Source organism: Mustelus asterias, unplaced genomic scaffold, assembly GCF_964213995.1.
Source record: "Mustelus asterias unplaced genomic scaffold, sMusAst1.hap1.1 HAP1_SCAFFOLD_42, whole genome shotgun sequence".
NCBI lineage: Eukaryota > Metazoa > Chordata > Chondrichthyes > Carcharhiniformes > Triakidae > Mustelus > Mustelus asterias.
The window spans coordinates 1834652-1859145 of NW_027590119.1; the positions used below are offsets into that span (position 1 = coordinate 1834652).

General features: G+C 44.1%; 1 protein-coding gene across 1 annotated transcript; it reads left to right on the forward strand.

Annotated features, from left to right (window-relative positions):
• The first annotated feature begins 397 nt into the window (after nt 1-397).
• On the forward strand, nt 398-19449 carry LOC144482726 (uncharacterized). The gene is made up of 4 exons (XM_078201566.1): nt 398-1488; nt 15907-16375; nt 18854-19297; nt 19384-19449. The coding sequence occupies exons 1-4, from the start codon at nt 398-400 to the stop codon at nt 19447-19449; spliced, it is 2070 nt and encodes a 689-aa protein (XP_078057692.1).
• The last annotated feature ends 5045 nt before the right edge of the window (nt 19450-24494 follow it).

Genomic DNA, 24494 nt, shown 5'->3' on the forward strand with positions numbered 1-24494 from the left:
AAACGAGAATTGTCTGTTCTGAATTTCTGTCCTGTACTGACACTGATGACTTTTGTAAACTCATTTTACAGGATATTGAAAGAGGAATCACAGACCGAAATCTCAAACGTCACATCAGATCTGACAGAGTCATATTCCTTGGGAGCTGAATATCATCGGCCTTTGAATCCAGAAGGACAAATGATTGTCCGGTCTGTCGATTTGAAAGGATTTCAAATGTCAGTGTGACTGGAAAAGGACCAACTCGGGTGAGGGTGTTAAAGAGCTTTAACCAGTTACACAGCCTGAATAAAGATCACACCATTAACAGCGGGGAGAGACTGCACTCGTGTTGGGTGTGTGTTAACGAGGCTTCAACTGATTGTCCACCAAAGAGAGAGGCAAGGACACATGCACCATGGAGAAACCATGGAAATGCGGGGACTGTGGGAAGAGATACAGATCCCCATCAGAGCTGGAAGCTCATCGGCGCAGCCACACTGGAGCGAGGCCATTCACCTGTTCTCAGTGTGGGAAGGGATTCAGTGAAATATCCCACCTGCGGACACACCAGCGAGTTCACACTGGGGAGAGGCCGTTCACCTGCTCTCAGTGTGGGAAGGGATTCAGTCAGTTATCCAGCCTGCAGACACACCAGCGAGTTCACACTGGGGAGAGGCCGTTCACTTGCTCTCAGTGTGGGAAAGGATTCAGTCAATTATCCAACTTGCAGACACACCAACGAGTTCACACTGGGGAGAGACCGTTCACTTGCTCTCAGTGTGGGAAGGGATTCAGTCAGTTATCCAACCTGCGCAAACACCAGCGAGTTTGCACTGGGGAAAGGCCATTCACCTGCTCTCAGTGTGAGAAGGAATTCACTCATTTATCCAACCTGCAGACACACCAGCGAGTTCACACTGGGGAGAGGCCGTTCACCTGCCCTCAGTATGGGGAGGGATTCACTCAATCATCCAACCTGCAGACACACCAGCGAGTTCACACTGGGGAGAAACCATTCACTTGCTCTCAGTGTGGGAAGGGAGTCACTCAGTTATCGAGTCTGCGGACACACCTGCGAGTTCACACTGGGGAGAGACCATTCACCTGCTCTCAGTGTGGGAAGGGATTCAGTGATTCATCCAGCCTGCGGAGACATGAGCGAGTTCACACTGGGGAGAGGCCGTTCACCTGCTCTCAGTGTGGGAAGGAATTCACTCAGTTATCCAGTCTGCGGACCCATGAGCGAGTTCACACTGGGGAGAGGCCGTTCACCTGCTCTCAGTGTGGGAAGGGATTCAGTCAGTTATCCAATCTGCGGACACACGAGCGTATTCACACTGGGGAGAAACCGTTCACCTGCTCTCAGTGTGGGAAGGGATTCACTGACTTATCCAACCTGTGCACACACCAGCGAGTTCACACTGGGGAGAGGCCGTTCACCTGCTCTCAGTGTGGAAAGGGTTTCAGAGTTTCAGCCCAGCTGCTGAGACACCAACAAGTTCACGAGTGATTCCAGGGGTTGGATTCTGCTGTTATTGTTTCTGCTCTCAATTACATCCAGGACTGCATTTTATTCATTCTCACAGTTAGTCAATGGGGAGGGTCGGAGGGTTTCTTTCTGCTGGACTGGCCGGTCTCACGACATTGCCTCCAGTGGGCTGATGCTCTTTGAGTCTTGTTGCAAATACCTGGTTTCAAATTTCACAAGGATCACAGAGTGACAGGGTGTGAGGAAGTTCAGAGATATTTAGTCAGCATTTCTGTTTGAAACCTCCCCAAATTCCCATCCAATTTCCTTTGTAATTGTTTATTGTCTCCACTTCCTCCACCCTCGTAGGCAGCGAGTTCCAGGTCATCACCATTCGCTGCATCAAATTGTTCTTCCTCACATCCCCCCCCCGCATCTCTGACCCAAAATCATAAATCTGTGATCTCCCTCATCCTTGTCCCATCAGCTAATGGGAACGGATTTTCTTTGTCCACCTTATCTAATCCTGTCAGAATCTTGTCAGGAATGTGTCGCTGGAAAGCACTGTGGGTGTACCGACACCTCAGGCATTGTAGCAGTTCAGGAAGGCAGTGTTGGGGTTGACCATGGCCGAGGCAGCTACATACAGCCACATATTCTGTTATAATTGAAGGACTGCAGATTGAATGAGGCATTATGGGACTGGACTATCTTGACCACATTCCTGTGACTGCTCAGTTTCTGCAATCACGAACCATTAAAGCTGCTTAGCAGGGCCCCGACAGAGGACCTTGTGAGAATATTTACACAGAACGAGTTAGAATGAAACTTATTCCATAGGTTTGGGCGGCATGGTGGCACAGTGGTTAGCACTGCTGCCTCACAGCGCCAGGGACCCGGGTTCGATTCCTGGCTCGGGTCACTGTCTGTGTGGAGTCTGCACATTCTCCCCGTGTCCCTGTTTCCTCCGGGTGCCCCGGTTTCCTCCCAAAGTCCAAAGATGTGTGGGTTAGGTGGATTGGCCATGCTAAATTGCCCCTTAGTGTCAGGGGGACTAGCTAGGGTAAATGCATGGGGGATAGGGCCTGGGTGTGATTGTGATCGGTGCAGACTCGATGGGCCAAATGGCCTCCTCTGCACTGTAGGATTCTATGAATCTATGAATAACCAGCTGATATTCAGTGGCTGAGATATCCAAATCTGTAAAAAGGGGGTCTGACCAATCAACAAACGGTGGTAGGTAGTAGATTAAGAAGCGTTCTCAGGCATTAAATTATTTTATCATAAATTTGTGATAAGAACTGTGAAGGTCTTGTGACCGGTAGTCGGTGAGGTGACGGTACACTCCAAGTAGCACTGGACTGAAAAGTGGATCTCTAAGAGTGGATTCTAATGGTTATAATCTTACCCAAGCATGGCCAGTGAAAAATTCAGAGCTCGAGTGGGGACTGGACAGATTTCTTACCTGTCTTTTGGAAACTAAGAACAAGAAACTTATCGATAAAATGATTTGAGAATAGAGCCAACATTTTGAGTCGAGATGACACTTCATAGGAGCTCTGATAAAGGGTCATCCAGACTCGAAACGTTGGCTCTATTCTCTCCCTACAGATGCTGTCAGATCTGCTGGGATTTTCCAGCATTTTCTGTTTTTGTTTTACTTTTATAATAAATGATTTGGTCTGATTGGAATCCCCACGATCCTCCTGCAAAACAGAGAGAAAGTGGTGACAAAAGGAGAAAAAGGATATGGATGATAGAGTCTAGGTTCTGATTCTCCGAGCCCGTGTAGAATTAACAAAATGAGTGAACCAGTTTATAAAGAACAGAAATTACCCATCCCTAACAAAAACTGATCAAATTAAAATAGGTTGAGGAATATAACAAAAAAATTAATAGATGAAGTTTAAAATCAAGTTTCTTTTGTTGTTAGAGAGGGGATTTTTTACAGTAACTTCATTGCAGTGTTAATGTAAGCTTACTTGAGATTAATTATAAACTTTAAGTTTTTTAAAGTTATTTTGTCAGAGGGGTTCAGAATACCTTGAGATTAAAAACTAATAAAAGCTATTGAAACAGGGTGGACTGACTTAGACTAACATAGAATAAGGACCACAACGTGCCTTATTTATATTATACAAAGGTACTGTCTGCATAGAGATACATATAACCACTGGTAGAGAATTTAAATATGTACTTTTTGGACTAAAATGTACACCTTGGCCAAACTGCAGACTGCCCGAAAGCATAATGGGATAAAAGCTGAGTGAGACAGGCCACATTCTGTCAGAACAGTGAAGCCACAGAGCACAGTTTTTATCAGCATGAGTTATAAAAGTAAACGCTTCCCAGACACTAGAATGAATAGAATTATTCATTTTTTACTGATAAGGGATGGCTCAGCAGACAGTGGAAAGGAACTTTTGAACCCTCTAAGCTATGTAATAGAAGTTGCTGAGAGTCAGTTAGAAAGCAACCTTTGAACCCTATGGACCTACGTAAGTGAAAGTTTGCTAGTAACAGTGGGCAGGAACTTTCAGATTCTACAGACCAATGAATTCCCATTCTTCCAGAAGATAGGATGTTATTGGCCAAGGTAAATATTGTGCACGAACATGATTGGAGCATCCAGTTAGAATGACAGAGTGGGCGGGTGAAACGAACTTTCAAAATAGTATAACTAAAGGGCCAATGTATTGTAACTTTAGAAAGGAGTTGGACTGCCCAGCTGCCTTTCTCCCAGCGCGTGTTGGTCAATAAATAATGTCTTTAACCCGTATACTGTCTTTTGCAAATCATTGTATTAGCCGAGTTCAGCTCAATACTTCCCCTCTGAGAAAAACCCCCATCATATGTAAAGTGAAGTAATTGTGGGCCAAGTCAGAGGGTAAAATGCAATTGGCTGAAGTATATGACGTGTTGAAAATGATTGGTTTACACCTGATGAAAGGCAGGAGAATTGATATGAAGAATGTATTATTGAGCCATCCTAAGCATTGTATGTCTGTTATTGGAGAGATCAGGATGCTTCTCTTCTCGAGAGGGATTAACACCGTCCAATAATTTCTCCCTTCAATCAAATAAAAGATAAGTCTTTAAACTGGGACACTGGCTTTCATGAGTCTTTGTATTGTCTGAAGATTTTGGCAATACCTGGTCTCCAGCGGTAATGTACCCAGTGTGTTGGGGGGAATGAACTCAGAAGAATCATTCAATACTCAAGCCTGATTCAATCAACAAACAGTTTATTGAGCTGGGCCAGTGGGGAGAAGCCACAGGGGCTGACCATGTGCAACTCCACCCAACACAGAATATCATCAATTCTTATCCAGTTACTCAGCCCATCCCGGCTGGACACAATCCAATCAGAATGGTGATAGATTACATATATTATATATGTGTCCAATGAAATTAGTATCTGGGCATTCGGGGCTTTGTGATCATGCAAAACAGATTATGGATAGGTGTGGAGGTCACAGGGTAGTTGTCATGGGTGACTTTAACTTTCCAAATACTGATTGGAACTTTTTAGGTTGAATAGTTCAGATGGGGCAGTTTTTGTACAGTGTGTGCAAGAGAGTTTCCTGACACAATATGTGGATAGGCCGACAAGACGTGGGGCCACATTGGATTTGGGTCTGGGAAATGAACCGGGCCAAGTGTTTAGATTTGGTTGTGGGAGAGCACTTTGGAGATAGCGACCACAATTCGGTGTCTTTCGTTATTGCAATGGAGAGGGATAGGGCCATACGGCAGGGCAAGGTTTACAATTGGGGGAGGGGTAATTATGATGCGATTAGGGAGCATGAGATGGGAACAGAAACTGTCAGGGAAAGGCTCAAATGAAAAGTGGAGCTTGTTCAAGGAACAAATTCTGCGTGTCCTTGATAGGTATGTCCCTGCCAGGCAGAGAGGAAATGGCCGAGTGAGGGAACCATGGTTCACAAAAGAGGTTGAATGCCTTGTCAAGAGGAAGAAGGAAGTGTATGTTAGGATGAGAAAACAAGGTTCAGTTGGGTCCATTGAGGGTTACAAGTTAGCAAGGAATGAGCTGAAAAAAGGGCTTAGGAGAGTTGGAGGGTGCATGAGAAGTCCTTGGCGGGTCGGATCAAGGAAAACCCCCAAGGCTTTTTACTCTTATGTGAGGAATAAAAGGGTGAGGTTAGGGCCGGTCAAGGACAGTAGTAGGAACTTATGCATGGAGTCAGTAGAGATAGGAGAGGCGATGAATGAATACTTTTCTTCAGTGTTCATCAAGGAGAGGGGCCTTTTTGAGGATGAGAGTGTGATACAGGCTGATAGGTTGGAGGAGGCAGATGTTCTGAGGGAATATGTATTAGCAATTTTGAAAAAACCTGAAGGTTGATAAGTCCCCTGGGCTTGATGAGATATATCCTAGGATTCTTTGGGAGGCAAGGGATGAGATTGCAGAGCCTTTGGCTTTGATCTTTGGGTCCTCGCTGTCCACAGGGATAGTGCCAGAGGACTAGAGAGTGGCGAATGTTGTTCCTCTGTTCAAGAAAGGAAATAGGAATGATCTTGGTAATTATAGGCCAGTTAGTCTTACTTCGGTGGTTGATAAGTTAATGGAAAAGGTCCTGAGGGATAGGATTTACGACCATTTAGAAAGATGCAGCTCAATCCGGGATAGTCAACACGGATTTGTGAAGGGCAAGTCTTGCCTCACAAATTTGATTGAATTTTTTGAGGAGGTAACTAAGTGTGTAGATGAAGGTAGAGCAGTTGATGTCATATACATGGATTTTAGTAAGACGTTTGATAAGGTCCCCCATGGTCGGCTCATGAAGAAAGTAAGGAGATGTGGGATAGAGGGAAATTTTGCCGATTGGATAAGTAACTGGCTATCTCATAGAAGACAGAGGGTGGTGGTGGATGGAAAATTTTCAGACTGGAGACCAGTTACCAGCAGTGTACCACAAGGATCAGTGCTGGGTCTTCTACTATTTGTGATTTTTATAAATGACTTAGAGGAGGGGGCTGAAGGGTGGATCAGTAAATTTGCGGATGACACCAAGATTGGTGGAGTAGTGGATGAGTAGGAGGGCTGTTGTGGGCTGCAAAGAGACATTGATAGGATGCAGAGGTGGGCCGAAAAATGGCAGATGGAGTTTAACCCTGATAAGTGCGAGGTGATTCATTTTGGTAGGACAAATTTGAATGCGGATTACAGGGTCAAAGGTAGGGTTCTGAGGAATGTCGAGGAACAGAGAGATCTTGGGGTTCATATCCACAGATGTCTAAAGGTTGCCACTCAAGTGGATAGAGCCGTGAAGAAGGCCTATAGTGTGTTAGCGTTTATTAACAGGGGGTTTGAGTTTAAGAGCCGTGAGGTTATGCTGCAACTGTATAGGACCTTGGTGAGACCACATTTGGAATATTGTGTGCCGTTCTGGTCACCTCACTGTAAGAAGGATGTGGAAGCACTGGAAAGAGTGCAAAGGAGATTTACCAGGATGCTGCCTGGTTTGGAGGGTAGGTCTTATGAGGAAAGGTTGAGGGAGCTAGGGCTTTTCTCTTTAGAGCGGAGGAGGTTGAGAGGTGACTTAATAGGGGTTTATAAGATGATGAGGGGGATAGATAGAGTGGACGTTTAGAGACTATTTCCTCGGGTGGATGTAGCTGTTACGAGGGGGCATAACTATAAGGTTCGTGGTGGAAGATATCGGAGGGATGAACGAGGTAGGTTCTTTACTCAGAGAGTGGTTGGGGTGTGGAATGGACTGCCTGCTGTGATAGTGGAGTCAGACACTTTAGGAACTTTCAAGCGGTTATTGGATAGGCACATGGCGCACACTAGAATGATAGGGAGTGGGATAGCTTGATCTTGGTTTTGGAAAAGGTTCGGCACAACATCGTGGGCCGAAGGGCCTGTTCTGTGCTGTACTGTTCTATGTTCTATGTTCTATCTCATGAACAGATAGTTGCCCCCATCATGGTGCTTTTCAAAACTCCTTATCTACCATCCTTGGGCTTTCTTTGTACTGAGATTCCCTTCGTTTGAAAAGGGGTGGATTAAAAGTTCTCAAAATTAGTTTTTTTAAAAAGTTTATTTATTTGTCACAAGTAAGGCTTGCATTAACACTGCAATGAAGTTACTGTGAAATTCCCCCAGTCGCCACACTCCGATGCCTGTTCAGGTCAATGCACCCGAACCAGCACGTCTTTCAGACAGAGAGGAAACCAGAGCACCCGAAGGAAACCCAAGCAGACACGGGGAGAATATGCAAACTCCACACAGACAGTGACCCAAGCCGGGAATCGAACCCGGGTCCCTGGCGCTGTGAGGCAGCAGTGCTAAAAACTGTGCCACCGTGCCGTCACCGTCACTGTGCCACCATGGATGTCAGCGCCCTTTCTTGGTTTTAATCAAATGACCACATGGTCTGGGAATCATTTCTATTTCATAATCTCTCCTTTTAAACTCTTTCCTTCAGTATCCAATTCCAGAATTTTCCTTTTCATTGTGTTAATTGCGTCAGGAATAAATCTTTGGATCCGACAGGAAGTTTAACTCAAGATCAATCCAACACAGGATTGATCAGAATCATTTCACATGTGTCAAATTTTAAATAACCATTACAAATTAAAACTCTCATTCTCACATGTGAATTGTATCTGGATTGAAATTCCTGCATGTTTAGTAAAATATCCTGGAATCATATCTCTGGCCAGTAAATATGGTTCCAGGTTCATAACTTATGAAAAAAAGCTTTATTAATTACACTTACTTATTTAAAATCTGTTTGATTTAAATCACAGACAGAAAACCTGAAAGCTTGAAGCATTCAACCCACAAATATCATCCATATACAAGCAGAGAAACTTAGCATGTGCTTTACAACAACAATAACCAAAATTAGTTCCTTAAGCGTTCTTGTGGTTCTGCTTTTAAACTTCCAAAAATGCCTTTAATTAAAGACTCAAGATAAGGTTAATTCCCCAGAAAGATAAACCTTAACAAATGTAGCCCAAAACAATGATAAAACACATCTACAAACATCCACATAAAACAAATGAAACACACAGGTTCTCCCAGCTCGTAAATTTCAAACAATGAATCGTCAGCGTTCTCTCTCTCTCTCTCAGCTATAGCTTCTTAAAGTGACAGAGCACTGCAAGCTCACAACTCCTTGAATAAGATACAAGATCCTCCATTCTAACTTAACCTTTTCAAGCTAACTTCCAAGACCTGGTTTATAGGCAAAATCGCAAACAAGTTACCAGCGGAAAAATCTTTGTTCTTTACCTGGGGTTGAGGTGACAACACGATAAAATTCTCAGTTATTCCAAATTCCTCCAGGCTATGCGTAAATTTCCACATTTAACTGGATCCTATAAATCCTCAATTATAAACTAAAATAGACAGATGAGTTTCTGGGTGATTTAAAAACAAATCAAATGTCTGCTGAAAGGATTAACTTTTCAACAGAACCTAAAGGTGTGGGGAGTGAGCGGGAAAAACTTGGCACACAATTACGTCACTTTATACAAGTTTAAAAAACTTCTCTATCAACCAAACAAACTTGATTTTAAACTTCATCTATTAATTTTTTATTATTTTCCTCAACAGTGTCGTGTGTCGTGGTCACGGTCAGTCACGGGCATTCAGCCTTGGATCTTCAGGCAAGCGTTCTCCAAGGCGGCCTTCACGACACACGATAGCGCAGAGTCGCTGAGCAGAAACTGATAGCCAAGTTCCGCACACATGAGGACGGCCTAAACCGGGATGTTGGATTTATGTCACATTATCAGTAACCCCCACAGCTTGCCTCCTGATCTTGCAGAATCTTACTAGCTGTTCTGTCTGGAGACAATACACATCTCTTTAACCTGTGTTTAATGTTCCCTCCACCCACATTATCTGTACCTTTAAGACCTGGCTGGCTGTAGAGATTTGCATTCTAATTAGTATTCTGTAACTTGATGTTGTGTCTCTGTGCACTGTTGGAGAACAGGTTTTCATTCCATCTGACGAAGGGGCAGCGCTCCGAAAGCTTATGGTATTTGCTACCAAATAAACCTGTTGGACTTTAATCTGGTGTTGTGAGACCTCTTACGTTTCATAATTTTATACACCTCTATTAAGTCTCCCCTCATCCTCCGTCTTTCCAGGGAGAACAACCCCAGTTTACCCAATCTCTCCTCATAACTAAGCCCCTCCATACCAGGCAACATCCTGGTAAACCTCCACTGTACTCTCTCCAAAGCCTCCACGTCCTTCTGGTAGTGAGGCGACCAGAACTGGACGCAGTATTACAAATGCAGCCGAACCAACATTCTATACATCTGCAACATCAGACCCCAACTTTTATACTCTATGCCCCGTCCTATAAAGGCAAGCATGCCATATGCCTTCTTCACCACCTTCTCCACTTGTGACGTCACCTTCAAGGATCTGTGGACTTGCACACCCAGGTCCCTCTGCGTATCTACACCCTTTATGGTTCTGCCATTTATCATATAGCTCCTCCCTACATTATTTCTACCAAAATGCATCACTTCGCATTTATCAGGATTGAACTCCATCTGCCATTTCTTTGCCCAAATTTCCAGCCTATCTATATCCTTCTGTAGCTTCTGACAATGCTCCTCACTATCTGCAAGTCCTGCCAATTTTGTGTCGTCCGCAAACTTACTGATCACCCCAGTTACACCTTCTCCCAGATCGTTTATATAAATCACAAACAGCAGAGGTCCCAATTCAGAGCCCTGCAGAACACCACTAGTCTCAGACCTCCAGCTAGAAAAAGACCCTTCCACTACCACCCTCTGTCTTCTGTGACCAAGTCAGTTCTCCACCCATCTAGCCACCTCCCCCTTTATCCCATGAGATCCAACCTTTTTCACCAGCCTATCATGAGGGACTTTGTCACACGCTTTACTAAAGTCCATATAGACGACATCCACGGCCCTTCCCTCGTCAACCATTCTGGTCACTTCTTCAGAAAACTCCACCAGGTTAGTGAGGCATGACCTCCCTCTCACAAAACCATGCTGACTATCGTTAATGAGTTTATTCCTTTCTAAATGCGCATACATCCTATCTCTAAGTCATCAAGTTCCATTTTTGTGTGTTGATGTTCATTAAAGATACGGATCGACTTCCCCCTTATTATGAATCAATTTCAGATATTTCAGTTGAGAATTTCCATTCCCTTACTTTTTGGTGGATAATGAATGCCTTGAGTACTTAGATTACAGTATAATTTGATTCCTAATGACTGCACCACTATCCCTAATTTTCACATCGCAGCAGAAAAAGTTCACTGTTCACAAATGAGGAGGCTCGATGGCGTGCGCTTTACCCACCATTCCTCGCGGTAGTGAATGTCCCCTATCCACAGCACGGGAGAGAGCTGCGCATCCGCAGTCAGGCAGTGTGTGGCGCATGCGCAGCGTGAATGATGGCAATGGGGAGAGACATTCCTTTGTCTCATCAGCAACCGGTAAGGATGCGGAAACATGGAGGGAGGATTGGAACCGGCAGATGGACGGAGAGGATTTCTAAATATCTGCTGAAGGTCTCAAACCTCTAATAGGAATCCGCAGGTCCCGTGTTTGCAGCTTCAGGTCTTTTTCCCGGGACGAGGCGAGGTTAACAGCCGCCATCTTGATTCAGCAGGGAGCGGAGCGAATGCGCTGGTGTCTTGGTGACGCAACAGAGAGTGGGTGGGGCTTAGGCATTTTCTGCTCCCAGCCGGGTCCTAGTGACCGGAATGCTCAGCAAACTGAGCAACAGGTTTTAAACACCCACTCCCAGGCTGCAGCTAATGTTTGCAGCCTCGAGGTATCCATGGGCCATGTACATACTCCAGAAGTTGTTTATTCCTGTTTGGCGCAAGAGTGGTAAGGGAATTGTGGCCAAGCCATGGCTTACAAGGGAAATTAGAGATAGTATCAGATTCAAGGAAGAAGCATACAAATCGGCAAGAAAAAGCAATAGGCCCGAGGATTGGGAGCAGTTTAAAATTCAGCAAAGGAGGACCAAGGGATTGATTAAGAAGGGAAAAATGGAGTATGGAAGTAAGCGAGCAGGGAACACAAAAACTGACTGTAAAAGTTTCTATAGATATGTAAAGAGAAGAAGATTGACAAAGACAAATGTTAGAAATGGGAGAATTCGTAACGGGGAATAAAGAAATGGCTGAGGGATTAAATTGGTACTTTGCTTCAGTCTTCACAAAGGAAGACATGAATAATATACCAGAAGTGCTGAGAGAAACATGTTTTAGTCAGGGGCTGAAGGAAATCAGCATCAGTTGAGAAGGTTTTGGGGAAATTGATGGGATTGAAGTTGGATAAATCTCCAGGTCCAGATAAGCTTCATCCCAGAGTACTTAAGGAAGTGGTCCTGGAAATAGTAGATACATTGGTGGTTATTTTCCCAAATTCTTTGGAATCGGTAATAGTTCCTACAGATTGGAGGGTAGCTAATGTAAACCCACTATTCAAAAAGGGAGGGAGAGAGAAAACAGGGAACTATAGACCAGTGAGCCTAACATTGGTACTGGGGAAGTTGCTGGTGTCTATTATCAAGGATTTCACAACTCGGCATTTGGAAGGCAGTGGTATAATCAGACAAAGACAGCATGGATTTACAAAAGGGAAATCATGCTTGACGAATCTATTGGAATTTTGTAAGGATGTAAGTAGTAGAGTTGACCGAGGAGAACCAGTGGATGTGGTTTATTTAGACTTTCAGAAGGCTTTCGACAAGGTCTCACATAACAGACTGCTAAGTAACGTTAAAGGACATGGTATTGCAGGGAATGTCTTGAGATGGATAGAAAGCTGGTTCGCAGATAAGAAGCGAAGAGTTGGCATAAATGAGTCTTTTTTCTGATTGGCAGTGAGTGACTAGTGGGGTTTGGCAGGGATCTGTGCTAGAACCCCAACTCTTCACATTATATATTAATGATTTGGAAGAGGGAACGGAATGTATTATCTCCAAGTTTGCAGATAATACAAAGTTGGGTGGGAGAGTGAGCTGTGAGGAGGCTGCAGAGATGCTTTAGCGTGATTTGGACAGGCTGAGTGTGTGGGCGTCAGCATTGCAGATGCAGTATAATGTGGATAAATGTGAGATTATCCACTTTGGTAGCAATAATAGGAAGACAGATTATTACTTGAATAGGTGTAAATTGAGGGAGGTATATACTCAACAAGATGTTTGATTCCTCGTGCATCAGTCGCTGAAAGTAAGCATGCAGGTACAGTAGGCAGTAAAGAACGCAAATGATATGTAGGCCTTCATAGCAAGAGGATTTGAGTATAGGGATAGGGATGTTTTGCTGCAGTTCTATAGGGCGTTGGTGAGGCCACACCTGGAGTATTGTGTACAGTTTTGGTGTCCTTATCTGAGGAAGGATGTCCTTGTTATAGAGGGAGTGCAGCGAAGGTTTACCAGGCTGATTCCTGGGATGGCAAGTCAGTCATATGAGGAGAAACTAAATCGGTTAGGATTATATTCACTGGAGTTTGGAAGAGTGGGGTCTCATAGAAACTTAAAAATTCTAACAGGGTTCGACAGGGTAGATACAGGAAGAATGTTCCCAATGGTGGGGGGAGTCCAGAACCTGGGGCATAGCTTGAGGATAAGGGGTAAACCTTTTAGAACTGAGGTGAGGAGAAATTTCTTCATCTAGAGGGTGATGAATGTGTGGAATTCACTGCCACAGAATATAGATCAAGGGATATGGGGGAACGGGAGTGGAGTGGGGGGGATTAGGATATTGAATTTGATGATCAACCATGACCATAATGAATGGCGGAGCAAGCTCGAAGGGCTGAATGACCTACCCCCACTTCTAGATTCTATGTTTCAGTGAGAGAAGTTGCCTGAAGCGGTGGCAAAGAATTTGGTTACACTTCAGCCCCAGGCTCCTCATGTTTACATAGAAACATACTAGAAAGTAGAAGTGGGGAGGACGCCATTCGGCCCTTCGAGCCTGCTCCGCCGTTCATTCTGGTCGTGGCTGATCATCAATATTGTAATCCCGCCTCCCCCCCCACCCCATCCCCCGTATCCCTTGATCCCCAAGAAATGTATCTAATTCCTTATTGAAATCAGACTCTACTTCTACTTTTGAGGAAGGGGCTTCCAAAGATTCAAGACTCTGAATGAAATAAAACCTTCGCAGCTCTGTCTTCAATGGGCAACACTGCTTTTTAAACAGTGACCCCCAGATTCTCCCATAAGAGTAAACATCCTCTCCACATCCAAGACCTTTCAGAATCTTGAAGGTTTAAATTAAGTTGCCACTTACTCTTTTAAAGTCGAGCAGAAGCTAAACTTGAGCAGAGAATGTCTCTGGTGTTATTATGTGGTCATGATGTGGAGATGCCAGCGTTGGACTGGGATAAACACAGTAACAGTTTTAACAACACCAGGTTAAAGTCCAACAGGTTTATTTGGTAGCAAATACCATTAGCTTTCGGAGCGCTGCTCCTTCGTCAGATGGAGTGGAAATCAGATTTTCCAGTCATAGAGTCATTACAGCACAGAAGGAGTCCATTGGATAACTCGAGTCCATACTGACTCTCACTGTAACTTCATAGTTTTTCACAGTTTTTTTGTGATTTTCACAGTGAGTTCATGCAGTGTTAATGTCAGCATCCTTGTGACACGAACTAATAAATTATCAAAAGTAAACTATAAATCCTCTGTCGCGCAATTCTGTCAGTCTGGAGTGGGTCCCATTCTGTAACCCTGCAGCACCCATCTAATCTCATTTAGAAATTATTGATCATCTCTGCTTGACTACCCCCACGGCACAAGTTCAAGATCATAATTAATCACAACCCCCTGTATCTTAACCAACTGAAGCCATCCTATCCATTAAATATATTTTTAGTTCAATCATAGCAATTTGTATCATCGATAGTCACAGGTGAGGTGCCTGAAGATTGGAGGGTGGCAAATGTTGTGCCTTCATTTAAAAAGGGCTGCAGGGAAAAGCCTGGGAACTGCAGGCCAGTGAGCCTCACATCTGTGGTGGGTAAGTTGTTGGAAGGTATTTTGAGAGACAGGATCTACAGGCATTTAGAGACGCAAGTACTGATTAGGGATAGTCAGCATGGCTTTGTGAGTGGTGAAGAAGGCATTCAGCGTGCTTGGTTTCATTGGTCAGAACATTGAATACAGGAGTTGGGATGTCTTGTTGAAGTTGTACAAAACATTGGTAAGGCCACACTTGGAATGCTGTGTACAGTTCTGGTCACCCTATTATAGAAAGGATATTATTAAACCAGAAAGAGTGCAGAAAATAATTATTAGGATGCTACTGGGACTTGATGGTTTGAGTTATAAGGAGAGGCTGGATAGACTGGAACTTTTTTGTCTGGAGTGTCGGAGGCTTAGGGGTGATCTTATAGAGGTCTATAAAATAATGAGGGGAATAGATCAGCTAGATAGTCAATATCTTTTCCCAAAGTAGGGGAGTCTAAAACTAGAGGGCATAGGTTTAAGGTGAGAGGGGCAATTTTTTCATACAGAGAATGGTGAGTGTCTTGAACAAGCTGCCAGAGGTAGTAGTAGAGGCGGGTACAATTTTGATTTTTAAAAAGCATTTAGAGAGTTACATGGGTAAGATGGGTATAGAAGGATATGGGCCAAATGCGGGCAATTGGGACTAGCTTAGGGGTTAAAAAAAAAGGCGGCATGGACAAATTGGGCCGAAGGGCCTGTTTCCATGCTGTAAACCTCTATGACTCTCGAGACTGTCTGGCAGTCTGCATGGAGATTTTCAGCTGTGTGTGTCCAGGACAGGAAGCAGTGAGCATGGATCTGTCAATCAGCCTCAATCAGCGCCTTCAGGAGAATATGGAGGGTGAATATTAGATACAGCAGAGTGAGAATGGAGGGAGAGTGTGTGGGATGGAGATTTACAGCTTTTGGGGAACGAGAGAGGAAAGAATGTTCCATAGAAACGAGAATTGTCTGTTCTGAATTTCGATCCTGTATTGACAGTGATGACTTTTGTAAACTCCTTTTACAGGCTATCAGAAGGTGAGGATTTACAGACAGAAATCTTAAACCAAACGTCACATCAACATCTGACAGAGTCACTCAATTCAACGGGACCTGAATATCATCGGCCTTTGAATCTAGAAGGAGAAATGTTTTTCTGTTCTGTCTGCTTCAGGAGATTTTAAACATCAGTGTGACTGGAAAGCACCGAATCTGACACACACCCGGGTGAGAGTGTTCCAGTGCACTGCGTGTGGAAAACGCTTCAGTTGCACAGCCTGAAAAAACATCGCAGCATTCACAGCGGGGAGAGACTGTACCCGTGTTCTGTGTATGGATGAGGTTTCAACTGATTGTCCGACCTGGAGAGTCACAAGGACACCTGCACCATGGAGAAACGGTGGAAATGTGGGGACTGTGGGAAGGGATTTAGATACCCTTCTCACCTGGAAACTCATCGACGCAGTCACACTGGGGAGAGACCGTTCACCTGTTCTCAGTGTGGGAATGGATTCAGTCGATTATCCACCCTGCAGACACACCAGAGAGTTCACAATGAGGAAAAGCCATTCATCTGCTTTCATTGTGGGAAGAGATTCACTCAGTCATCCGCCCTGCAGACACACCAGCGAGTTCACAATGAGGAGAGACCATTCATCTGCTCTCAGTGTGGGAAGGGATTCAGTCAGTCATCCAGCCTGCAGACACACCAGCGAGTTCACACTCGGGAGAGGCCGTTTATCTGCTCTCAGTGTGGGAATGGGTTCACTCAGTTATCCCATCTGAAGACACACCAACGGTTTCACACTGGGGAGAGGCCGTTCACCTGCCCTCAGTGCGAGAAGGGATTTGCTCAGTTATCCACTCTTCAGACACACCAGCGAGTTCACACCAAGGAGAGACCGTTCACCTGCTCTCAGTGTGGGAAGGGATTCACTCAGTTATCCAACCTGCAGAGACACCAGCGAGTTCACATGTGATTCCAGGGGTTGGATTCTGCTGTTATTGTTTCTGCTCTCAATTACATCCAGGACTGCATTTTGTTCATTCTCACAGTTGGTCACTGGGGAGAATTGGAGGCTCTCTGTCTGCTGGACTGGCCGGTCTCACCACTTTGCCTCCAGTGGGCTGATAATCTTTTAACCTTGTTTTGAATATCTGGCTTTGGATTTCTCAAGGATCACAGAGTGAAAGGGTGTTCGGAAGTTCAAAGATATTTTGTTCACAATACTGTTTGGAAGGCTCGCAAAGCACGCAGAGGGAGTAGTGAGCATGAGGAACTGAAAGAGATTAGTATTCGTGAAAAAGTAGCACTGGAGAAATTAATGGGGTTGGAAGTGAATAAATCCCCAAAAAGCTGCTGATCTACATCCCAGAGGTGGAAGAGGTGGCTGTGGAGATAGTGGATACATTGGTGGTCATCTTTCCAAATTCTATAGATTGTGGAATGGTTGCTGCAGATTGGAAGGTGGTAAATGTAACCCCACTGTTTAAGGAGGGAGAGAGAAAACGGGGAACCACAGACCCATCAGCCTGACATCAGCCGGAGGGAAAATGCTACAATCTATTGTACAGGATGTGATAACAGATGAATATGCACATTCAGAACAGGGGTACGTCCCTCACACCTGCTCCACCATTCAATACATACACAGCTGATCTGATTGTAACCTCAACTTCACATTCCCGTTGACCCACCAATGAGCTTCAGTCTAAAACTCCCTCCTCTGTGTAACATCTGGGAGGAAATCAATGTTTCTCCCTTTCCATTTCTTTTCTCATTCTGGGGGAAATTGGGGCCTTGCAGCAACTGAAGGGAAAGGAAGTGAATCCAGGGAGGCTGCAGACTCAGGAAAGGTTTGCCCCAGGTCTCTCTCGACTCTGGAAAGGTTGGCCCAGGTCTCCTTCTCTACCTCTTAAAGACACTGACATAATTTCCTCTCTCAACTTGACACATTTATTTGTCTGGCTAAAAGGATGGTCTCTTTTCGAATGTTCATGGGCTGGTTTCCCCAGGAGATAGAAACCTGCTCGACCATCCATTATGATCATGGCCGATCATCAAATTCAATATTCTGATCCCTCCCGCCCTCCCAATATCCCTTCAGCGCCGAGAACTCTATCTAATTTCTTCTTGAAATCACACAATGTCTTGGCTTCAGCTACTTTCTGTGGGAGTGAATTCCACACATTCACCATTCTCTGGGTGAAGAAATTTCTCACTTCAGTCCTGAAAGGTTGACCCCTTATCCTCAACTCCCCCACCGTCAGGAACATCGAGAGATGGCTGACATTTAAGGGGACAGTAAATATAGGACAGACATCTGTCTAATGTTGTTACATGGTACATAATTGGTTCTGTAACAAAATACATTTATTATTTCTAGTTTTGTAATATAGTACTTTAGCGACATTATATATTTCCATTATACATTCACAGCACAGGTGTCCATTCAGTAACTCGAGTCCATGCCGACTTTCTGTCGGACAATACAGTCAGTCCCACTACCCCTCTATAGCCCTGTTCCCCTGCAAGTTTATTTCCTTCAGATGCCCAACCCAATTTATTTTAAATTATTCTTCTCCACTTCCACCACTGGTGTGATTTTCTGATTATACCCACTCGCTGTCTAAATAATGTTCTTCCTCACACACCCCCTACTCTATCTCAAATTAAAAGATACAGCACTCTCGATCAAACATTTTCTGGACAGTTAATTGTGCATCTGAAGAGATATATGTACATTTACTGAATTAAAATGTTTGGGTGTCTGACTCCAGGACCTTGTATCGATCGATCAACATGACTCACTGATTCAGGAGAATTGGGAGGGTGAATATTAGACACATCAGAGTGAGAATGGAGTGTGTGGGACGGAGATTTACAGCTTTTGGGATCTTTTTAATGTATTAGTGTCACAAGCCGGCTAACATTAACACTGCAATGAAGTTACTGCGAAAATCCCCAAGTCGCCACACTGTTTGGGTACACCAAGGGAGAATTTAGCATGGCCAATCCACCTAACCCGTGGATTGTGGGAGGAAACTGGAGCACCTGAAGGAAACCCATGCAGTCACGGGGAGAATGTGCAGACTCCACACATCACATCAACATCTGACAGAGTCACTCAATTCACCGGGACCTGAATATCATCAGCCTTTGAATGTAGGAGAAATGTTTGTCTATTTTGTCTGCAACAGAAAATTTTAAACTGGAAAAGCACCTGGACGCACAGAGATCCGAGTGAGAATGTTTCAGCTTTAACTAGTTACACAGTTTTTCAAAACATTACCCTTTGGAGTCGGGAAAGACGCTCTCCGTGTTCTGTGTTTGTGGACACCTCAGTTGGTTCTTGAACGTGGAGAGTCACAAGGACACCTGCACCATGGAGAAACCTTGGGAATGTGGGAAGGGATTCATTACCCCATCAAGACTGGAAAGTCACCGACGCGTTCACACTGGGGAAAGGCCATTTACTTGCTCTGATTGTGGGAAGGGAGTCACTCAGTTATCCCACCTGTGGACACACCAGCGAGTTCACACTGGGGAAAGGCCATTTACTTGCTCTCAGTGTGGGAAGGGAGTCACTCAGTTATCCCACCTGTGGACACACCAGCGAGTTCACACTGGGGAAAGGCCATTTACTTGCTCTGATTGTGGGAAGGGAGTCACTCAGTCATTCAACCTGCTCGGACACCAGCGAGTTCACACTGGAGAGAGGCCATTCACCTGCACTGAGTGTGAAAAGGGATTCAGAGATTCATCCACTCTGCAGAAACACCCGAGAGTTCACACTGGGGAAAGACCATTCACTTGCTTTGATTATGGGAAGCAATTCCAAGATTCCTCCACCCAGGTGAGACACCATCAATTTTATACGGGGAGAGGCCGCTCACCTGCTCTGACTGTGGGAAGGGATTCACTCAGTTATCTACCCTGCAGACACACCAGCGAGTTCACAATTGCTTACATGAGGTGGATTCTTCTGTTAATCACATCCAGGACTGAACCATGTTCATTCTGACAGTTGGTGACGTGGGAGGGTCGGAGGGTTTCTTTGAGCCTGGGAGAGCACATTTCCACTGAATGATCCACAAAAACTGATGAAGGACATTTATTTACTCCAGGAGAGTAAATAGTGTTTTCCCCCGACTACATGCAGTTCTACAATAAACGCAGAAAGAACTGGAAAAATGCAGCCGGTCTGGCAGCATCTGTGGAGAAGAATTTTGTAGAACAGAAGCAAAAGGCGAGGTAATGGTTGTTGTAAAGAAGTGAGTGTTCAGGACAGAATAATGAACATCTCTGTCTGAAACAAAAAAACCATGAAAACAAGTTCAGGGGGTGAAGTTGTTGAACTCAATGTTGAGTCCAGAAGGCTGTAAAGTGCCTCATCGGAAGATGAGGGGCTGTTTGTCCAGCTTGTGTTGGGCTTCTCCGGAACATTGCAGCAGGCCGAGGACAGAAATGTGAGCGTGAGAGCAAGGTGGTGAATTCTAATGGCAAGCAAGCGGAAGGTCAGGGTCATGCTTGTGGACTGAGCGGAGGTGTTCCACAAAGAGGGCAGGGAACAGGCTGCAGGTGAATTAAAGAGAAACCATTTGTGTCCAGAACATTGTGAACATCCTTTTACTCTGGTTGTCTTTGATCCTCAAGTCATTTTCTGTTTATTTTAACCATGTTCTGTTTCATTGATAAACTTTTATCAGTAAAAATATTTGATTGTTCTGGACTTTTCCTGGTGAGATTGATGCACTTTAGGGAAAGTGGGTGAGAGGGGTTGGCAGGCTCTTTAACAGAAAGTGAGTCCCTCTCAGGTAATTGGCAAAGGAGCCAGAGGGGGAGAGATTTTATTTTTTTGACAAAGCGAGTTGTTCTGATCTGCCTGAAAGCAGATTCAATAGAATCTTTCCAAAGGGCAAAGACTTGAAAGGGAAGAATTTGCAGGACTGTGGGGACAGATCAGTGTGGTAGGATGAATCAGACAGTCCTTTCAAAGAGATAGCAGGGGCACGATGGGCTGAATGGACTCCTGCATCCTGTCAATCTCAGCCTCCTGCTTCTGTGCAGGTTAAAAGGGACAGATTTCAGTGCAACCTCTTCCCTGTATATGTATTTAAAGAGACAGGTTTCTCTTTAGCTCTGAGTGACTGATATAACAATTGTTTGGAGGCCCATTTCCCACTCAGTCCTCCAGCACCTTCCTGTCTCTCTATTATTGCGACGCCCATGGCAGTTTCCCAACTGGAGTGCAGGCCCCATTATTCTCAGCTAAATTCAGCCCTCAGCTCCGTCGCCTGGCTGTCATTGACACGAGCAATAGAGAGACAGAAAGGTGTCCCAGGCTCAAATGGGAAATTGAAACGTGTGGCTTTAAATGAAATGTTAGGATCTCTGTAACGATCAACAATTTAATAAAAATGAATTCTGAACCCAGTAAACAAATTAAAGAATCACATGATAAAACTTCAAGTTTTCTGATGTTTATTCCAACAAACTGGAAGCAACAATGATTAAACACTTTTTCATCGGGAACATAGCCCTTAAACTGTAAAATTAAACTTTGTCCTTTTACTCTTAACACCATTAAATATCCACTCAATGGATATATTTTACCCTGCCTTGGAATGTTGACACTCTTTCTCCAAAAACCAGCCCAAAGTGATTCTTTACTCCCCAAAGGGTTTATTTCCATTGTTTTCCTTTTCCAGTCTGGCAACCTTTAATTCCAGAACTGTCCTTCACAGTGATGGTTCTCCTGGACATTTTCCCGCTAACACAAGCAAGGCGAATCTTCCAGCCTTGTTTCACAATCCTCAGAAATCTGTGACCAACATTCGACATCGGAGCAGAAGTCGGCCATTTGGCCCTTTGAGTCTGCTCCACCGTTTATTTAGATCACGGCTGATCTACTTGTGTAGAGTTCCACATTCCCGTTCTACACCTGATACTTTTGACGCCCTTATCCAACAAGAATTGGTATAAAGGCAAAATTCTGCTGTTGTTGGAATCTGAAACAAAAACTGAAAATGCTGGACAATCTCAGCAAGTCTGACAGCATCTGTAAAGAGAGAATAGAGACAACATTTTGAGTCAGGATTACTCTTTATCAGAGGTGAAGACAAGGAAAATCTGACAACATTTATCCTGTCAGGGTCAAGAATTGGGAAGCAATCTATTAAACCTCCTCTGAACCACTTTCAATGCATTTGTATCATTTCTTAAATAGGAAACAAAGCTGCACCGAGTGTTCAAGATGCAGTCTCAGCAACGCCCTGTATAACTGAAGTACAACATCTTTACTTCTTTGTTCAATTTCTCTCGTAATAGAACAAAGAACAAAGAAAATTACAGCACAGGAACAGACCCTTCGGCCCTCCAAGCCTGCACCGAACATGCTGCCCGACTTAGCTAAAAACCCCTCCCCTTCCGGGGACCATATCCCTCTATTCCCATCCTATTCATGTACTTGTCAAGATGCCCCTTAAAAGTCACTGCCATATCCGCTTCCACTACCTCCTCCGCCAACGAGTTCCAGGCACCCACTACTCTCTGTGTAAAAAATCTGCCTCATACATCTCCTTTAAACCTTGCACCTCGCACCTTAAACCTACGCCCCCTAGTAATTGACTCTTCCACCCTGGGAAAAAGCTTCTGAATACCCACTCTGTCCATTCCTCTCATAACCGTGTAGTCTTCTATCAGGTCTCCCCTCAATCCCCGTCGCTCCAGTGAGAACAAACCAAGTTTTTTCAACCTCTCCTCATAGCTAACGCGCTCCATACCAGGCAACATCCTGGTAAATATTTTCTGTACCCTCTCCAAAGCCTCCACATCCTTCTGGTAGTGTGATGACCAGAATTGAACACTGTATTCTAAGTGTGGCCTAACTAAGGTTCTATAAAGCTGCAACATGACTTGACAATTTTTAAACTCAATGCCCTGCAAGCATGCCATATGCCTTCTTGACTACCTTCTCCACCTGCGTTGCCACTTTCAGTGACCTGTGTACCTGTAGGTCACTATTAATACTCCTAAGGGTTCTGCCATTTACTGTATATTTCCGATCTGTATTAGACCTTCCAAAATACATTACCTCACATTTGTCCGGAATAATAAAGGATAACATTCCATTTGTCAGAACTTTGATTTATTTGAACTAAGATTTATGGGGGTTCTCTTGTTTACAACAACCTCCCCAATCGTAAATCACACCAGGTTCCAGTGACTGAACCATATGGCAAGAAAGAACACTTTAAATGGTGAATTCAGGAAGTTTATTAATCATTAAAAACGTAACAAGTCAGAAACATAATAAACAGAGTGTTGATTAACAGTTAATGGAGAAAGTTTAACATTAACAATTGAACGGACTTCTCTCCATCCCTCTCAGACCAGGACATGAAGTGACCGCTCCAAAAACATGGATAACTTGTGAAACCAACAGCTCTCAACACCTCTCTGTAAACATATCTCTCTCCACCTCTCTCCCAAATTGCCTTCTCAAGACCACTTTTTTATACTTTAAAAATGTCAAAAGACCATCTTAGCCAATTCCCATAAATCTTCAATTATGAACTAAAATAGACACGAGCTTTCAGGCGATTTAAAAATGAACTGTCTGCTGAAAGGGTTAACTTTTCTACAGAACCTAAAGGGGTGGGAAGTGAGCAGCAAAAACTTGGCACACAATTACATCACTTTACACAAGTTTAAAACAAAACAAATGATTTTAAACTTCATCTACTAATTTTTTTGTTATATTCCTCAACCTATTTAATTTGATCAGTTTTTGTTAGGGATGGGTAACTTCTGTTCTTTATAAACTGGTTCACTCATTTTGTTAATTCTACATGGGCTCAGAGAATCAGAACCCAGACTTTATCATCCTTATCCTTTTTCTCCCTTTGCCACCACTCCCTCTGTGTTGCGGGAGGGTCATGGGGATTCCAATCAGACCGAATCATTTTATCATAAAAGTAAAATACTGCGGATGCTGGAATCTGAAACAAAAACAGAAAATGCTGCAAGATCTCAACAGGTCTGGCAGCATCTGTGGAGCGAGAATAGAGCCAATATTTCGAGTCTGGATGTCCCTTTATAAGAGCTCTTACGAAGTGTCATCCAGACCCGAAAGATTGGCTCTATTCTCTAATCATTTTAATCGATAAGTTTCTTGTTCTTAGTTCCCGGGTTCCTGGCGCTGTGAGGCAGCAGTGCTAACCACTGTACCACCGTGCCGCCCCAGTTTAATTCTAACTCATTCTGAGTAAATATTCTCACCAAGTGCTCTGTTGGGGCCCTGCTAAGCAACTTTAATGGTCCGTGATTGCAGAAACTGAGCAGTCACAGGAATGTGGTCAAGATAGTCCAGTCCCATAATGCCTCACATTCAATCTGCAGTCCTTCAATTATAACAGGATATGTGGCTGTCTGTAGCTGCCTCGGCCATGGTCAACCCCAACACTGCCTTCCTGAACTGCTACAATGCCTGAGGTGTAAGTACACCCACAGTGCTGTTAGGGAAGGATTTCCAGCTACACATTCCAAAACTTTCACTGGACTGTAGGTGGATATCAGATTGATATGTTCCATTCAACCACACACCCCGCAAGGTGAGTTATTCCAATTCCTTTATTGTCCAGGACAAGATATTTACAATATCTTTAAAACAGAAATTAAACATTCCCATTTGATTTCAGGTATTAACATATTCTGTTAGTTTGTTCTTTATTGTCAATGTCAGGCTGAGGTTTTTCCTCTTGGAGGAAAGGAGGTTGAGGGGAGATTTGATAGAGGTGTACAAGACTCTGACAGATCTAGATAAGGTGGACAAAGAAAAGCTGTTCCCATTAGCTGACGGGACAAGGATGAGGGGGACACAGATTTAAAGTTTTGAATCAGAGATGCGGGGGGGGCGGGATGTGAGGAAGAATATTCTGATGCAGCGAATGGTAATGACCTGGAACTCGCTGCCGACGAGGGTGGAGGAAGTGGAGACAATAAACAATTACAAAGGAAATTGGATGGGCATCTGGGGGAGTTTTAAACAG

Bases quoted from the DNA above. Each gene is read 5' to 3' on its own strand.
- LOC144482726 (XM_078201566.1), top strand. From the start codon at position 398: ATGGAGAAACCATGGAAATGCGGGGACTGTGGGAAGAGATACAGATCC. The intron at 16,376-18,853 runs ACTCAGTTATCC...GAATGTGGGAAG, and splicing joins CTCAGTGTGGGAAGGGATTC to GGATTCATTACCCCATCAAG. The intron at 19,298-19,383 runs GTGAGACACCAT...TCTACCCTGCAG, and splicing joins TCCAAGATTCCTCCACCCAG to ACACACCAGCGAGTTCACAA.